The 19091-nt window shown below is 40.8% G+C and overlaps 1 protein-coding gene across 3 annotated transcripts in view; it reads left to right on the top strand.

The window, feature by feature from the left end:
* ccser1 (coiled-coil serine-rich protein 1) overlaps positions 1–19091 on the top strand; it is a 116750-nt gene that overhangs the window by 52038 nt on the left and 45621 nt on the right. For all 3 annotated transcript variants that reach the window (XM_085786551.1, XM_085786553.1, XM_085786552.1), the window contains exons 9-10: positions 5254–5331; positions 11483–11563. In XM_085786551.1, coding sequence (XP_085642677.1) covers positions 5254–5331; positions 11483–11563 — 159 coding nt within the window. The remainder of the gene's footprint in view (positions 1–5253; positions 5332–11482; positions 11564–19091) is intronic.

Here is a 19091-nt window from a genome sequence, read left to right as displayed (position 1 = left end):
TTATTTTCAAAGCTTCTGAATCAAAGCAGACTTGAGGAAGTGATGTTGACCTGCTCTTTAGATCCTGATGGCAGCCGAGTTAATTCATAAAGACAGGTGACAGAGGTCACAGTTTTTTTATTCTGCATTCTTAAAGACATGATACTGTATCTGTAAGAGGAAATGACACGTTTTTCATCGCCCCCTCTCTTTTTTCACACTTAAGCAGCTTTCCATGCCCTCTTGTGTCAGTGTGCATAAATAGTATGCTATTAAAGTCATAATTATTGTCAGTCATGCAGGGCTCACAGGTCTGTGTGTGTTGCTGTGATGCCTATGTTTTTTAATCCAATATTTAGAGTTAAGTGCTTTGTTAAGGGGTCTCCAAACAGACATATGAGACAACATATAACCATAGACTGACATTTTACATTAAGATTTATGTCACTTACACCCAGTGTTAATTTGGCTTGAGCAGTCTACACTGTGCCACTTTCTTTACTCAGTTTTTCATACTCCAACTTCAGACAGGATGTTAGGCACACCACTTTGTACTTATGTGGAAAGCTTTTGGCTTTGTTGCTTTAGCATTGTGCACCAGCAGCAAATGTGCTAATGGACATATATCAGACAAAGACTTTCATTTTTGGTTTTGTGCTGTAAGTGGTTGCTGGATCATACCAACATGTGTTCGCAGTTTTTACCTTGGGATTCAAGCTTCATTTCTCGCCTGCATTGCATTTTGGGACAATGGTGTACATCAGCATTTTGTACATTTATGGGAATTTATGGAAATTGCTTATATGTACTGAGTACTGAGTTATATGTTATAACTCAGTTATATGTACTGAGTACTGAGTTGTCCTGTATGTGAAATTACATTTCCTCTCTAATTATTCTACTTAAAGGGATAGTTCAACATTTTGGCAAATTGGCCCATTGCCATAATTGCTATAGTCATAGCAGTAGGTTCATTACCTTTAATTGTAGGTGTAAGCTATTTTCAGTACAGCGGAGCGCAGCAACAGGCTGCTCAGAGCTACGCTATGGAGGCTAAGGGAATTTCTTGGTTTCCCTCATTAAACTCATCAAATACAAAATCCCAAAACTCCACAGCGCTTTTGTAGACAAGTTGTGAGCTGCACAACCACCACGCTATGAGATAATGACGGAACGATACGAAACGGAGCCGTTTTCGAGGTAAATTCATACAAAACCGCTGATGCGCGTTGCGTTCAGGGACAGTTTTCAGCAAGCAGTCTCCGTATTTACCCTGTATTTACCTCGAAAACGACTCCGTTTCGTATCGTTCCGTCATTATCTCATAGCGTGGTGGTTGTGCAGGTCACAACTTGTCTACAAAAGCGCTGTGGAGTTTTGGGATGTTGAATTTGATGAGTTTAATGAGGGAAACCAAGAAATTCCCTTAGCCTCCATAGCGTAGCTCTGAGCAGCCAGCTGCTGCGCTCCGCCGTACTGAAAATAGCTTACACCTACAATTAAAGGTAATGAACCTACTGCTATGACTATAGCGATTATGGCAATGGGCCAATTTGCCAAAATGTTGAACTATCCCTTTAATATTCAGAATCTTCATGGAAGATCTAAAATCTCACCTCTCTTGGCTTTTGTACAATGAGTCCTGTGATCACATATGCAGCTCTGCTCTCTAATGTGCATGTGTGATTTACTTGTTCTCTTCACTACTAGAACTGATTTTCTTTTAGATCTCCAAGAATTTCTGGCTGTTAATCAGGGTACACCAAAAACTAAAGGTGACTGGGGGCATCTGAAATGGCTGACAACACTTCAATTGCTTCCTTTTCTGGGCATGATATTTGTGTTTACTGCTGAGAGACCTTTACAGAGAAGCTTAAAATCCATCTTTCCAGATCAGCCTTTATTGTTTTGAGGATTGTTTTTATTTTGTATGGAAGCACATTGAATTCACTGGATACAAAAAAAATAGACACCTTATAAAATATGAGGAAAGGCGCCACATTTCGGTAAAGTTGGAAAGATACTCACAGATTGTTATTGCAATGCACTTCCATAGTTTTGCCTGTAGATTTTTTTAATGATTTTAGCTTGAAACACACTTTGCGACTCTGTTATGGCACTATTTTACATTGAATATCTTTTCAAAGAGTGGTTTAGAGCAGAGTAAAGTTATTGAAGTGGTTTGTCGTGGTCACATTGGGGATACCCTTGTAGCCTTATAGTAACAGCCTATGTAATTGTTGAGCGTATCAGTGTTTCTCCTATGTTATATTTACGAGAGTGGTTACACTGGTGTGGAGATAAAAAGGAGAAAGCATGTAAACATGTTGTTATTTCTTACACCGCCTTCCCCAGTTTCATAAAGTAGGCAATTTGTAGAATGAATAAAAAATAATGATTCATTCATTGATAAAGGGAAAGGGTTAGTCAAACAATAAATAGCAACCTTCACATTTTCTTGAATGTATTTCTCAAAATAGTTAACAAATTGAATAATTTCTCCTAACAACTGGGATGTAATTCATCTCCATACCCTCTTCAACTGGCTGCAGATTGCAAGCATAGAGTGGCCTCAACCTTTATCCAAAATCACATAAAGTGGATGCACTCCAATAATTTTGATCAGATTTATCCCCACAGAGGCCATTCTAATCACATTAGAAATAAATTCACATGCCCCACTTTTCTTCCCCAGCCCTTCCCATTCAATTCCGCCTTGAAAAATTGGTTGGAGTGCAACCCGATGGATGACTTTATGCATATTGTAGGGTTTTTTTCAGCTGTCAGTATAATTTCTCATGTTCAATTCAGGTATGTTGTTTTCGTCTTTTTCAATGGTTTTATGGGGTAGTACATGGGAAAGCTTCTCAACAAACTGGAGCACGAGCCAACAAAGTTAGGCCAGACCACACTTTTGTAATTGTGGGCCAACACATTGAGGTCATATGAGCATATCCAGCCCCTTGGCATTGAACCCTGCATGGCTTAGTTGAATACATTGTCTCTTTCCTTATCCTTCTATGTGTCTTTGACCGCTTAGAAACACTTCCTTCTCCTTTCCCCTGTTCATACTCAGTGCATAAACAAACCCCATAAGTGAAGAGCATGAATTTAGTCATAAGCCTGTTCCTAACTTGAGACACAACTTCATGCAGTGTCATACACGCACACACAGGGCACAAATGCACGCATGCTGTGAGCTTCAGTCCTTTTCGGGTGAGATTAATTTTAGCGTCTGACTAATGGAGTAATTGTCACAGCATGTTAGTTATTCTTCAGACCCACTCAAATCTCATGTTGGTAATTTATGTGCTGTCTCTTGTGTGTGTGTATTCTGGCAGTAGGAAGAATATTCCTATTATCTATAAATGCAAGTATCTCCCCTGTAAAGCCAGCTGAACAGAGTCCACTATGATTCAACACCACTGGGTTTTGTTTTTGTTAATTATTTTTCTATTTCCTGTTGGGAAAGGTATTCTTGTGCAGGTTTTATCACCCTGGAAGCACTTAGCAAAGCTTTTAGCCACGTCCTCCTTGACCATTATCTTACACCGAAGTAAAGTCTTTACTCAGACCTCGGGGCCAATTAGAGCTGTAAAATGAGGAAGCTGCAAAACAAAAGCCAACCTAACATTTTTAGCTACAGTACTGTACACATCTTTGGTACATTGACCTTTTATAATTTCTGGATATTGTGACACTTGCCCCAAGTGTTTGACAGAAGTGTGAGGGAAAAAGGACCTGGATTTGACGTGCTCTTCAGATGGTGAAATGGCATCTGTACACACACACACACACACACACACACACACATATGCACTCTCACACTTTAAAGGAAATGCATCAGGTTAGTGTCAGGTTATCTGCCTGCGTTTGCATGAGAGAGGTCATTTTAAAGGACGGTGCTGTAACTATATGGTTCCCTGTGGTCTCCTCCTGACTCCGTGTCTGTCCTTTAGCTAGATGGCTCCCCACAGTTTCAGACCATCATGCTCAGCCTCAGGCCCTTTCTGTCCTCTCTCTCTCTCTCTTTCTCTTTCTCTTTCTCTCTCTCTTTCGCTCTCCCTCTCTCTCTCTCTATCACTGTCCCCCTTTTCCTCACATTTACCCCTCATTTTCCTCCTGTTATCTTGCCCCTCTTTCCCTCTCCTGCTTTTATGTCCTTGAACGAGTAATGACCATCTGTATGTCTGTCATTGCATTCACTCCATCCTATTGCTCCTTCGCTCTCATTCTATCTCGATCCTTTCCTTTTCTCCTCTGCTTCTCACTGTGTCACTCGTCCACATTTTTGCTATCTGTCCAATTCACTATGAAGTTGAATATTTTAATAAAAGCCGCCAGTTCTGGTGTCCGGCTACATTTATTATTTTCAGGTGACACAGTGTGTAGCCTGAGGTTCCATGGCAGCTTTGTCCAGCTGAGGACTAAAGTCGACAGGGTGTGGGAAAACTCTAACGGTGAAAATCAGCTTGACAGATTAACATTTTCTAGATTTTCTACATTCTTTTCTTGATTGTATCAACTGTATTCAAGTCAAATCATTTCACTTGAGGAATGTACAGTATGTGCCATGAATAAATGTGACAGCTAAGTTAAATAACAATTGCAGTGTAATTATAGTCCCAAACATGAATACATTAGAAACATCAAACAAATTTTAATGAAAGACATTTTTAGAACCATTAGTAATTTCTCCTCGTTTGCTGCGAAGCACTCTTAACTGTTGTTTTGAAAGGTCCAATAAGAATGAAGTTATTTTTATTGGTATCATTATTCTGCTCCCTCCTCTGTCTTCTCTCTCTCTGCTGCTCCTCTCCTTCTTTCCCACAGTAATGTCCCCTGACAGCACAAGGTCATATTAGAGTGCTGTGTGCTCTGGGGTGCCACCATAGGACACACCAAGTTTATCACATAGAGAGAGGAGGGGATCACAGTCCTGCAGCATGCCCCATATGACAACTTAATTATGCACATGCACACGCACTCACACACACACACACACACACACACACACACACACACACACACACCAGCAATACCAGCAACAAATGCACTCATAAATGCACATAAAACACTTGCAAACACACATAATCATTTATGGAAACAGCCAGAGATTTGCACGCACGCACACACACTCTAACACCCTTGTATGTTGTCACCCTCTTAGGCTCTTCGTATCGCTTTTGTGGGAATGTGGTCCCTTAGATAAATCACTACTGCCTGCAGTATCCTGAGTAATGTCTGACATGGTGTCTTGTTGCTTGTGTTTAGGATCCCGGCAGAGAGGAGGCCTTGCTGCAGCAACTGAGGGAGAAAGACGAGCTGATTCTCAGACTCCAGAGTGAACTGGTAAGATCCACAAACTAAATAAAACAGGCAGGTTTTTAGTTTAAATATGGATGTGGGACAAAGTGTTACTTTAGTCAGAATTGGGGGTTAGCTATTGTACTGCAGGTATAAACAATAATCACTGGACAGTGAAAATATTGACCTCTCTGTGAGGAAGCTTCCAGCATCTTGCAGGAGAAAACAAGTTGTTATCCCTGATAAGTCCAGGGCAGAATTTCTTTCCACCCAACAAAGCGTGCCAAAGCACTTTAATATTTTATAGAAAATAATCTCTGTATGCAATAGCACAACATGCTGTCAACACAAAAATAAAGAGGCTATTGTCACAGGAGCACAACACTGTCAGTGGGTCCACTTGCGATTTTATTGTTGTTTGCACTATAGACTTTTCCAGACTTGGATCGGTCATTGGGAGCATGGGGAGAAATCCTGGTGGGCCGATCAATAAAGTTTTTACCGGCCCTGTGTGGCTTCTCTGTGGATGTCACTCATACATTCAAAGCAAACTACGTGCAAGTTCAGGGACTGGACTCGCATATGTAATCAACCCTGATCGACATGACCCGGGCTGCTGCTCTCATTATTTCTTTGTGAAGAGGATAAATTTTGTTCCCACCAGAGATTAAAGAAAATAATTCAGCAGAAGGCAGCAGGCATGTAGTGGGGTCCAAGTGTCCGAGATCATTCGGGGTCTCAGGCATTTCCCTATGGGGATATAATTTAGTATCATATATCATATACTGAGCACTAGTGGGGGAAACGATTGGATTTCCATGGTGTGAAGCAGTGTTTCCAATTCACTGTGCCTTCTTTCCATTATCGAAACTAAATGTCTGTACTATTATTGTGAAATCAGGAAGAACAATTACTAAACATAAGATGCAAAAAGCAAGAGATAGGAGGAGAGTGGGAGGGACAGAGATTAATGATTGGTATCTGTGAATCTAAAGAAACAAGCTCATCTGAATGCCATGTAAGCAATAGACTAACAACTAGACCATACATTTACTGCAGCACATCAGCACAGCAGTAAAAGCCCTGTAAATAAGTTGAGGGATTCTATCAACTAAAAGGTTAGAGGGCTTTTAATTTGACATTGGTACAGGGAGTGCTAAGTCTGTATTAGTGAAAAATAATGACTAATTAATTCCCCCCTGACGACATTAAAGAACCTGTTCGCATCAAGAGGGCAACAGCCAATGGGAAGAGACACATCTGACGAATTCAGCCAACCAATGGTATAGCCAAAAAAACAAAACGTGTCTGTCATAATCAAATGGTGTTAAACACTGTAGCTGTTGCCATTTATGTTTAATCTTTGTGGGTCTTTCCAGTGGTTGACCCCACATGCAAGCAGCAGCCCAGAATCAAATCTGAATAGCAGCCCTTTCCCACATGTCGTCGCTCCTTTCACTCTCCTGATTTTTTGTCTCTCATACTGTCTCTGCAAAAGTAAGAAATTAAAGCTGCAAGAAGCAATGATCGGGCCCTCGTGCTCCCATACCGACGCGGCGGGCTTGCAGCACGCAACAGCAACTGCAGGAGAGTGCAAAATACTCCAAAATAACCCCAATGTGGAGGGTTTATAGAGGGTGCCAATTTGCCCCGCCCATTTCAAACGACTTTATAATGTACATTTTCGCCAGGCCAGACAACACGTTTGCAAAGTCTCATCCGTTTCCAGGCATGTTAAAGCCCCCAAAAAGGCAATTCATAATAAACCATACGATTTCAATAGGGTCCTCCGTCCGACTTCGTTGGCGCTACAGTAGGACCCTAAATATCTTTACACCTCATCAGAGATGTAGTATAGCCACTGAGAAATCTAATTTTATCTCTGTCACAGTTTCTTTCTCTTGGTCTCTGTTTTTCTAAACTTTGAAATGAATAATTAAAGCAGCTTGAATGTCTTTAAATTATTTGTTTTATGGATATAAATTAAAGACTAATTGCCTTTGAAGCACAAATCTTTTCATTCCCTTTCAAGCATTAGACTCCTTCTAAAGAAAGGTTAAAAAACATTTCAAAGAACTGGAAAGTTTTACTTGTGTTAAAGTAGCTTTGTCAGTTTTCTCTTCTCTTATGATTTTCTGCTCCAGTATGTGAGGGTACATGCTCCAGTAACAGTCAAGACTGACTGCAAAAAAGAGAGAGGGAATAGATGTGACAATGGTTTTATAGTTGGCTTAAAGTCACACAATTTATATCTCATGGCGTGATACTTTGAAGCCTGTCTGCTCCATCTTTGTTAATGTAAAGCGCTTGTTCGGGCCAGCCTAATGTAATAGCAACATTATTGGAACTCCAGTCCAGCCAAGAGGGATGTTGTTTTGTTTTTCTTTTCTTTTTTTATTTATTTGCCTCTGTAGACCAGGATTAGAAGCATGAAGTCATATCCATATTTGGACATTTGGAAGGACCAAACTTACTCATAGTGATTTAAATGCAAACTATATTGTGTTGCCAGTGGGGTTTTTTCTCACCATTTTGGAAGCTTGATTGCTGGATCATCTGCAAAAATGCTCCACACGGCCGCATTTTTCATAGTCTGTCATCAACACGTCTGTAATTTGTCACCTGTTCCATCTGAGCAATGTAACGCGGACATAATGCCAGGCCTTAGCAGCATAATGTGCCAGCGTTATGGTTTTATTGTGGGAGATGCCAGTCTAACCCACTGACTTGAGTCTCATTTGGCATCTGTTTGTTTGATCACTTTCTGGCACTCGCGTCTCATTTTTCTCGCTCTTCCTCTTTCGTCCCCTCTCTTGTCCTCTCTCTCTTTCTCTGTCTTCCTGTCAGCAGCACCCCCCCCACCACCCCCCCCACCACCACCACCACCACCACTACCCCTCCAGCACCCTCACACTTCTCTGTCTCTGTGGAATGTATTCAGCGCTGCGTGCACCTGATGTGGAGCTGATATCAAAGCTGAGCACATTTGTATTCACACCTTAGATTTATCTGAGGACTTAAATGGCCACTCAGACAGCTACATGCCCAGGTAGTGGTACATTTCCTCCAAAACAAAGGTGGGCCTAGACCTAGAGTTATCTACTATTCAGACCTGGAGCTGTTTTCTCATCCAATAGCCATTCAACAAAGGAGCTCCATTATGTGTAGTGCCAGCACGCAACAGTTCATTTAACAATAATTTCTGCCTTTTTTTTTTTATCGCAGTTAATCATTTCCTGTGGTTTGTTCTATTTTCGATAAATACACACAGCAGCTTCTAATAATCTGTAATGAATATTACATGTAATTATCATCTAAATTCACAAGGAAATGGAATTCATTAATTAAAAACAGTTGAATTGAACTATACTCCAAATGAGCTGAGTAGAAGTTTGAGAAGAGCTTGGAGCTTCTTCTTTTTTTTTGAAGATGATAGTATTTCACTGTGACAGTCTTCAATGGCTAAGTTTGATTGATTTGTCTGGAGGCTGCTACAGCTTATATTTTTAGCTGTCATAAAAGTTCAAGATTGTCAAAAGATTATAGTGTTGTGATCAAGAAGGTTATTAAGCAGAATTTGTTTCACCTACCTCTGTCAGGAACTTTGATATGTGGTTGGGCTGATGCAGTAAATTACTGATTAAAAACACACACAGCACACCAGCAGTGTGACAGTAATATTTCAATGGCCCGATCCAAGGTCTGTCAAGAAATATCTCAAGGTGGGCACGTACACTCTGTGTCTGTCTCCCTGAAGCTCTTGGTATCTCCTAACCTCTCTCCGTTTCTGAGATTGTAAACACTAAAACAGGTGAACATGACCATCCATAAGATAACTATTAATGGTAATCGAAACCTCTCTGACAACGTTAGTCAAAATTGACCCTTATTGTCTTTGTAAAGCTAAAATTAATACCTGGGAAGTTGCATTGGATTGCATTAAATTTGACAGTGTACAGTAGCTAATAAAGCAGGAACTGAATATATCTATCTAAACTATAAAGATCAAGAAGTAGCAGTGGTCGCAAGACAAACTTGACTCCCACTGCACGTTTACGGGTCAGAAATGTATAGTTTCAGTTTTTAGAGAGTGGTAAACATTTTGTAAAATAGCAAGACAACTATTCAACCATCAACCATCACTAAAACATTAAGTAAATACATGAGTATTGTGAGTATTTATGTCAACAGGGTGTTATGTATGGGAGTGACTTGAAATAAGCTACAGTGCTTACGCTTACATCTACAGTATGATGACAAAGATGTGTGTAGCACATGTGGATAAATACACAGTTATGTTAATTGCATGAATCATTGTTATGTTACGATATGATTTATTTAGAATAACAAAATCACAGACTTTCACCAGACGTAGCCTTTAAGCCGTCAAACCTGGATACACTATGATAACCTCCTCTATTTACATTGTTTGATTCATTTCACTTCATTTTCTTTTCTCTCATTACCCACTTTTTTCTCTCCCCTTGTACCCATATGGTGTCATGGTGATGCCACCAAGTGACAGAGTGTGTTTTTTTCCTTCTCTCCATCAATCAGTCTTTGGGGCATGCGTTTGCTTGCACATGCACAAACACACACAGATGCTTTATCTGTGTGTGTCTTTGTGACTGTGTGCGTGTGTGTGTTCATCTGTTTGGCACTTCTTTCTGACAGTGCTGTTCTGGTTCCTGCCACCAGCTGGATCTGATTTCCAGACATATACTGCCACTTAAGAGTGGTATGTCTCATGTCTTATGCTTGTGTTTGCTTGTAGTAGCAAAAGTCTGCATAATCTACCCGTTTGTATATCAATAAATAGTTTTCTAACGCTAGACCTTATCCTTGCTGCAGCCAAGACTGCAGACTGACCATAATTTCATCTTCACCACATGCCCTTGAAAGAAAGGTCATCCTGTCAAATTTATAAAATTGTTCATTTTGGGGGACTGTGTTGTTCTTATAAACTTTGATGAGGATGTATATGTCTCTGTGAGTGTAAAAGGGAAACCTTGCCTGCCGCAGCTAAGTTAAAAGTGCAGCATTTTCAAGGAAAGGGCAGCTCATAGCCAATGCTCGCCTTGCTCTGCCTCCTTCTGTAAATCTGCCAGTGAAAACCTATTAATTATCTCCTAGAAGGACCTGCTAGCTGGCTGGCCATCACTGGCTGTCACTTTTTATGAGATTTCTCCTCTCTCTGCTGCTGCATTTTGTTGAAGGACCGTGCTCCAACTTCAACATTTAACTGCGGAAAGCTCTCTTCGCCTTTTTGGTGTAGTCATAGGCATGACTAATGAAAACAGATTTTTATCTCAATCCATCAGCTCACATGTGCTGGATTTGAACAGGACAGTATATGTATTTGTTGATTTGTTAGATTCAAGCTGTATCATAAATAATCCACCTTTCATTCTCATAAACCTACCCTTACATCTTGTCCTAATTTACTTGATTAATTTTAATCAAGGTTAATGAATTTCTCAATATTTCATAGCCACTGCAACTTTCAGCCCGTTTTGTTCCCCCGGCCCATGAGCAGTGTAGGGCAAGCACGTCAAAATGATTAGTGACATCGTTCATAAAATGCTTCTGGTGGGAATAGTCAGGGGCCTTCCTAGTCAGAGGACTCACAACCTGCCATTTCAAAATAGTCTCACAGTGGTATCACAGGAGCCAGCAGGTTCCTGGTCAAAGGAAAAGTGCTGTATTTGGAAGGAAAGGGCCAACACTTTTCTCTCTACACCTCCGTCTGTAAATCTGCCAGAGGAAACCTATTAATTATCTCCTAGAAGGACCTTTCTAGCGAGCTGGCCAGCACTAGCTGTCACTTTTTATGAATTCTTCTCTACTGGTGCACTTTGAGGATGGCCTCTGCTCCACTATTTGGCTGTAGAAAAGTTCTCCTGCAATTCATCCCCGTTTTATGACCTCTTGGATTTCCAGTGGCGGCAGCAGAGGAGGAAAAAATGGATTTGGGTTTGTTGAAGTTGTTTAGAGATGTAGTTTTTTTCTCTCTCTCTCTTTCTCTATTGATGGCTACCTAAGCATTGAAGCCAACTGTACTTAGTGTTACAAGTTAGAGGTAGGGCATAAGTCTACTGGGACAGTATTTAGTTGTTCTCATTTATTTGAGTTTGATGTTCTTTTTTTTCTGAGATTTTGGACACTGCTGATGTGAGTGTGTTTGTTTTGTGTACAGGAGAGTGCCAAAACTGCCCTGAAGATGAAAGACTGCCAAACGATTGACCGCACAACACAGACAGAACACACAGGGCCAGAGGTGAGATACACACCGACCATTCAGCCTTTCCTTTGCTCTGTCAGACACATACACACAAACAATGCACTGCACACTACAGTTTTAGCAGTGAAATGTTCTTCATGTAAGGGTGCCTGACTTTAAGATTGAATATCACGAGATGAGGCTCAGATTTAACAAAAATCTTCACTCTGAGCCTCTTCCTTTTTCGGTCCCAGTGCTTTGTTATCCTCTTTGTGATAATACATTTTATGCTGAGCCGCAGCAGCCACCTCTCGGCTCTTCCTTCCTTTCTTTTTCTTTTTTTGCGTCTCTTGAAGAGCATCTTTTCACAATGAGCTAAAACTCTAATCCATTTTATTCTTCCTAAAGATGTTGTGTTCATATCATAGTCCACTACTCGCTCCTCCGCTCCTCCTTCCCAGTGGTGTGCTGCTTTCAACCTGCCTGCCTAACACCTTCGGTTGACATGGTCTCTGGCTTCACAAGGGGCTGACAGTATGGGAACGCGGCAGACTTAATGGATGACTGTCTAAAAATGGCTTCCTGTAACAGAAACAGGAGCAGAGTTTCGTGGTCTGTTTCTTTGTCTCTCTTTTCTTTCTTTTAAAAACGCCTTTTTCATCTACTCTTCCTGCTCCAGAGGTTCTTTTATACCTTTAATCCTGCACCGTATAAAGTCGGCAAGAAATATTGTTAAAGGGGAAAAGCTGTGTCATTGTGTGAGCGGGTGGGTGCACACAACCCACACTAGCACATAAAAACACACAGAAACTCACACTACACAACAGATAATGTTTGACTTAACTCATACAATGTCAGCTGCAAAATAAATGCATTATTTGCACATAACAGAAATAAAACTTTCCTGCTGTCGATTTACATGAATATGCTGCCGTATGCCAAATAACTTTTCCCCTACTCTGAACTTAACTTTAGTTGCAGGCTCAATACAGAACTTGCTTTATATACTTTCACACAATTGCATAGATTTAGACAAAGAATATCATTTATTTTATAGCTCTAAAATGTGTAATGTGAGGATTTTGATAACATACTGTACAGTGGCATGCAAAAGTTTGGGCACCCCTGGTCAAAGTTTCTGTTAATGTGAACAAGTTAAGCAAGTGAAAGATGAAATGATCTCCAAAAGGCATACATTTTATTTATACATTTTTATTTTATTTTCATCTTTTACATTTTCAAAATGACAGAAAAGGAAAAGGGCAGCAAAGGGTGCTGCTTTCCCTTTTTCACTCTAAAATTGTAGAAAACTAAATAATACACTGATATTGCTTAAAATATTGCAAAAATATCGCATGCCTTTTGGAGATCATTTAATCTTCCACTTGCTAAACTGTTGACATCAACAGAAATTTTGACCAAGGGTGCCCAAACTTTTGCATGCCACTGTATCACACCGACATTGCAACGTCCTGATGCAACGTTTGTTCAGTTATTTGGTGAAGATTTGACTGTCGGCCCATTGGCAGAGAGAGAGACAGGTTTGCTAGCCTTATACTGTAATTCAAAGCAAAGAGCAAGAACTCTGTCCATGAACCTGATATGATCATGGCCATCACATTGGCATCAGTTTTTCTATTACGGTAAGCGCTCTCTCCATTATAATGTACTGATATTTTTGCAGTGGAGTAGAAAGTACTGTAACTGTGAAGTAAACACAGTTGAATGAGCAGTTATGATTCTGTTTGTCCACATAAGGTCACACAGGTCAGTGGCACCAAAAGTGTGAGGCTTGAGGTTGCTACATTTGCCAGATGCCCTTGAAAACAAGTCCAAACTTACAGTCTGTGTGTAAAATATCACACTTTATCAGACAAGTTTGATGTCTGGAGTTTGTGTGGTTATTTTGCACCATCCCTGATGAAGGTGTTCACAGTGGATCTGTTGTGTTCATCTATGCTTAAACAATGTGTGCTACTGATATTAGAGACAACAGATGGAACACACACCTGCCGCGCTGATAGAGCAAGAAAAAGATTTAATCAGCTGAATGAATATACCTTCATACAACTTACTAGAATGAAGAAATATAATTGCCTTTGGTTATGAACCTGAAGATAAAAATGTCCATGTTGTGAGAGAGGTTTGTATGATTTTTTAGAAAAAGTGTATGAGTAAAATCTTTCAAATGGTACAGATCACAGTGCACACGTATAGGCTTATCTGTCTGCAAACTGTGGGAAAAAATCATTATATTGACAACACAAGTACATTGCAGTCCCAGATTGTTAATGGCACTAACTCTTCTTGGATTATGTTTCTTCAGTCGTGCACACAGTCACCAAAACAGGAGCAAGCACGGAAAAAACCTTGCTCTGCCTCCGAAAAATGGCACTTTGCTGACTGCATCCATGTGAAGTTACAGCCCTGAATTCTACCATTTAACCATAACTGTCATCATTTTTCCTTCATCAGTCTTTTCTTTAACTGTGTTTAAACTCCCTCTTTGCTTCTTACTTGCTTTCACTTTCTCTGTCTGTTACACACACACACGCACCCTTAGATATGACTGCGCTGTGCTCCATTTGCCATCACTGACTAATGCATTTCTCATAATGTAGCCTGAAATGGCCTCAGATAATTGTATGTTTGTTGGTACTGGAGGCTAAAACAAACAAAGGTGTGGGTTTGTGTGTGCAGTATGTGTTTGCGTGCAAATTGGTATGCATGCCCATGTGTCTGTCATTGCCTGAGTGTCTGCTTATGCACGTTTTTGTGTGTGTGCGATTGGTTTGCGAGGCAGCCATTAGTCCTGGCCTTGGACAGCAAAGTCAATAAAAATGCTGTTGAAAGTGTCAAAGTAACTTGGGTTGCATAGGCTGCATTTATGCCTTAGACAGTCATTACTGTGACAGATAATGTGTTTTCATGTGTCGTCATGACTCACATTGCATATTTTGCACATTAGTATGATGATGCCCTTAATACACCATGAACTTAGTTGAACTACTTTGTTTACTTACTAATTGTTAGTCCAGTCATTCGTCTTTAGACAAAAAGCCTAGAGAAAAATACACTCTGTGTTGAGAGATTACATATTTTTAAGTCGTTTGATACTCTTAGCTCTGTTATTTGTTTCCTAACATTCAGAGTATACTTTCACTTATTTTAATAATAAACTAGAAAAAGCATTTCCAAGAATGGAAATGGTGTGACTGCTGATAGCAACTGAACGCTGTTGCAGAATTAGCAAATAGTGCAAGCAGTGATCACCATACAAATGTTTGACCAAGGTCGGAATCGAACCCACAATCCTCATGGTCATTAGACTTCCACTCTGCCTCTAGGCCACAGTGCACACACAGTTGCAGAGACTGTTGTCTGTTAATGATCTGCACACTGTCAACATCAAGAAAGCTTGAGAGTCAAGCTTGAATGACTTAGAATGAAAATTTCTGTGAATTTCAGGCTGAGAGCAGCCGTTTCAACATGAAGCAAGTTATCAGAAGTCAACAGAGGACAACTGGGAAAATAATTCACTATAATTGTTGTTGAGGCAAGAATTGAACCAGCAACCTTCAGGTCTCCAGACCAGCAAGCTAACCACTAGGCTACAGACAGAGACAGTGTGTGAGGGGTAAAGAAAACCTTTGATAAGAGGATCACTGGCTTCTGCTTAAAAAAAAAAGTAAGGAATCGAACCCATGACCTCATGATCAATAAACCTTTACTCTGCCACTTCGCCACAGAGAGCACAGACATAAGCATGTTTCAGACAGAGTTGTGGAGAATTCTCAGCATTGGGCTGAATGAGAGCAGAGAGCTCCCTGGCTGCATTTAAAAAATATTTAAAATTATTATCTAAGTCTCTTTGCATTTTTGACCAGAATTTTAGCCAGAAGACAAGTGTGGCTACAAAACTGGAGAAAATAATTTGTCTAGAGTTTAATTTGCAGAAAAAGTTAAATATTTTAAAAAGTATAAATAGTTAAAAAGAGAAAAGTAACGCCGATAAAGTTCAAAAAAAGCTGCACGTTTTGATATATGAATTGTTGAAATAGCACAACACCTAACACACTAACCATATGGCCACAGAGAACCTGAGTTACAATGAGCTTTATACTATGAGGAATCAAAGACTGTCCAATGACAGCTGAATAATTGGAATCAAAAGTCAAGCAATGATGTGAAATGACTGAGGCAGGAATCGAACCCGTGACCATATGATCACTAAACCTTTACTCTGCCACTCGGCTACAGAGAGCACACCGCTTTCAAGACTGTTGTCATTCATTGTAATGTGATGATGTGCTGCAAACTGGTACGAGTAATCAAGGAGATAACAAACACCTGTAACCAATTGAAGGCGGGGGAGGAGAGCAGAATTCAACATAACATAACAAGAATTCTTCCCTTGGATTCGAACCAGTGACCTTAGGGTTGGCAGGCAGTTACCCTAACCCCTACACTACAGAGGAGTTGTCAAGAAGAGAGGTTGAGACTTTGATGAATGTGAGATTTTTCAATGATGCTTAAAACAAAAATAAATTAATATAAATTAGCCACACCAAGTAAGAAGAGGACTTTTTTGTGACCTGTGACTATTTTTTGGTGAATTAAAATGAATTAAAAAGCACTTAACAGCAAGTTACAAAGTTGAGCTCCTTCTCCTGCTGATGTGAAAAAAATGCATTGAGCTTAATGAGAGCAGAGAGCTCCCTGGCTGCATTTAAAAAATATTTAAAATTATTATCTAAGTCTCTTTGCATTTTTGACCAGAATTTTAGCCAGAAGACAAGTGTGGCTACAAAACTGGAGAAAATAATTTGTCTAGAGTTTAATTTGTGGCCATGCTGACAGTTTAGCCAGAAAAACTCTAGAATGTTTTTTTGCCTCTCTCCACTCTGACACCACTCTGGCTCTGCTCGTTAGACGCAATACACACACATTATAAAGCTGAAAAAAATCAGAAAAAGTTAAATATTTGAAAAAGTATAAATAGTTAAAAAGAGAAAAGTAATGCCGATAAAGTTCAAAAGAAGCTGCACGTTTTGATATATGAATTGTTGAAATAGCACAAAGTATGAAGGACTAGAAGAAGACCGTAAAAAGGCGGAAGAAAATGGCCAAACAGAAGAACAATAGTGTGACTGCTTCAGCAGTCACACTAATAATGTCATCTTGATTTGCCTCAGGAAGAGAGGAGAGAAAAGGTGTTGCATCTTTGTCCCTGTAGAGGAATGTGAGGTGGACAGAGGCAGTTGAGGTAGTTTAGGCATCTGGTCCAGGTCACCATCCATGGGAGGTCTGTCATGTCCCACTGAAGGAGGCCTCGGGTATGATCCACAACACTGGAGACAATATCCCATACTCCTGTTGGAAAAGCTGTAAAACTGGGGAGGAGAATATTTTGAAGACTTTGCTTGACCTAAAGTCTTCGCCCCCTGTAGTCCACCCTAGTGAGATTTCAGTTTTCTTTCAATAGGATGACCCCTGGAGTGAAGTGGTTTGATTAATTTGCAGTTAATCATTGGAATTCAAGTTGTGCTGCTGCTGCACGTCTCATCTGACCAGCAGTTGGGAAAACTGATATTAGCATTCCATATACAGCACCGGTCCTTTCAGAGGAAGTAGGGCGATAGTCAGGCCACTGTGGTCTCAGAGCAGGCGGGATATGTCAGAGGGATGGTAGTGTTCCCAAACTCCTTGACTGGATGTCAGAACTACGGTGACTTTATATTCCTAATAGAGTATGACCAGCTTTTAGAAGTCTGGCCAGTACCCAACCGTATGGCATTGCTATCTATTAAAAGACCAGTACCTAGCTATAGAGTCCTCCATATGCTCAGGCCCCTTGAGTAGATGGGCTCTTAATTAGAGGAGCAGCTGGCTGCCCGCTAGCAAGCTAGGCTAGCAGCACAGGTGACTTAACTCAGCAGTAGCTTCCAGCATGTGCGGCCTGATTTTAGCCACCCCCCTCCCACTCGTGCATGCCTGTGTGTATAGGAGAGAGAGGGGGGAGGAGTTCATGCGTGCTCAGGAGTGTTTGGGAGATGCTGCGGCATGGAGCAGGCCTATATAGGTTAGCTACCCCAGTGCATCGAGGACAGTCAGCTAGCAACAGAAAGTGTGCCTACAAGTGGGGCAGCTATTTCTACTGCCTCCACCACTTCGTGAGGTCGACCATTACACTCATCCTCTCTCCTTCTTTTCTGGAACATCCTCCTACTTTTCCTCACTCCGCTCTCTGCCTCCCTCTCTTCTACCTGCTTTCCTTCCCCCGTCTCTGAAAGTGCAGAATTTAGTTTTCAGAAGCTCCTCTGCTCTCCTCTCCTCTCCTCTCCTCTCCTCTCCTCTCCTCTCCTCTCCTCTCCTCTCCTCTCCTCTCCTCTCTACTCCTCTCCTCTCCTCTCCTCTCCTCTCCTCTCCTCTCCTCTCCTCTCTACTCCTCTCCTCTCCTCTCCTCTCTCCTCCTCTCCTCTCCTCTGCTCTCCTCTCCTCTCCTCTCCTCTCCTCTCCTCTCCTCTCCTCTCCTCTCCTCTCCTCTCCTCTCCTCTCCTCTCCTCTCTCCTCTCTTCTCTCCTCTTCCTCCCCACCCACGTTTCCAGGGCTACTGGAAACCATCAGGGATTCTCCTGTCCTGGTTTCCCCACCGTCAGACACTCTGTCCTAGGGACTCTTCCCACACAAACACAACTTCAGGCCAACATGCATCAAAGTTTCTCCTTTATTTTACTTTAGCAGGTCTAACTTGAAATCTTGCTGAGTTCTAGGAAGGTCAAGAAAAAGAAAAGAAAAAGTTACTTAGATTGATGAGGTGCATTCCACACTCTTAAAAGATTGTTTAGATTGATGTTGATTTCAAATTAAACGGCATCTTAGACTTTCACCAGCACAGTTTTCACAGCTATTATGTTATAAATAATGGTCCATTTTTCAGTCATTACACACTGACAGTCTCCCATTTCTTTTGCTCATTTCTGCATAGTTAAACTAATTCATAGTGCCATTTAAAGTAAATATAGGGCTACCTAATCTGCCTTGTCAATCCAGGCTTTACCAACTTCTTCATCTGTGAATGTAGCGAAAGCAAATCAGAGACAACAGGGCTTCTGCAACAACTACAGTAACTTCTTGACAAATCTCTGTAAATTTGACAGAAAATATAGATCCAGAAGAAAGTCTTTGATTTTTTTGTAGTAATTTTGTCTCTGTGCAGGTCACTTACTGAAATGGTCTTTCAATACACTGTGTATTACACTTGATATTCAAGGATCTTGTAAAGAGTGCTGCTAATGTCCACCTAGAGCTGACAAGTGACAGTGCAGTGACAGAGCCAACACAAACTGAAACATGTGGACTGACCTCAATTTTTCAATCCTGCAGTTAAAGATTTCTTCTCCCTCTGTCAGTGTGCCAAGTATAGAGATGGCAGGTAAGGTGAAAGTGGAACTCACAAAGGGCGACAGAAGGAAGAAAACCGAGGAGGGTTAGGGAGAAAAAAGCAAGAAGCTATTTTACGTCCCGTAGAGACTCTTAAGAGCTGGAGGTATGGTGGCTGTTTGAAAGTTTTTTAGAGGGGATT

The sequence above is a fragment of the Trachurus japonicus genome, chromosome 9 (assembly GCF_045865225.1).
Source record: "Trachurus japonicus isolate A0001 chromosome 9, Traja_1.0".
Taxonomy (NCBI): Eukaryota; Metazoa; Chordata; class Actinopteri; order Carangiformes; family Carangidae; genus Trachurus; species Trachurus japonicus.
The sequence above is the reverse complement of the archived record's forward strand: the minus strand, read 5'-3'. Positions and strand labels throughout refer to the sequence as shown.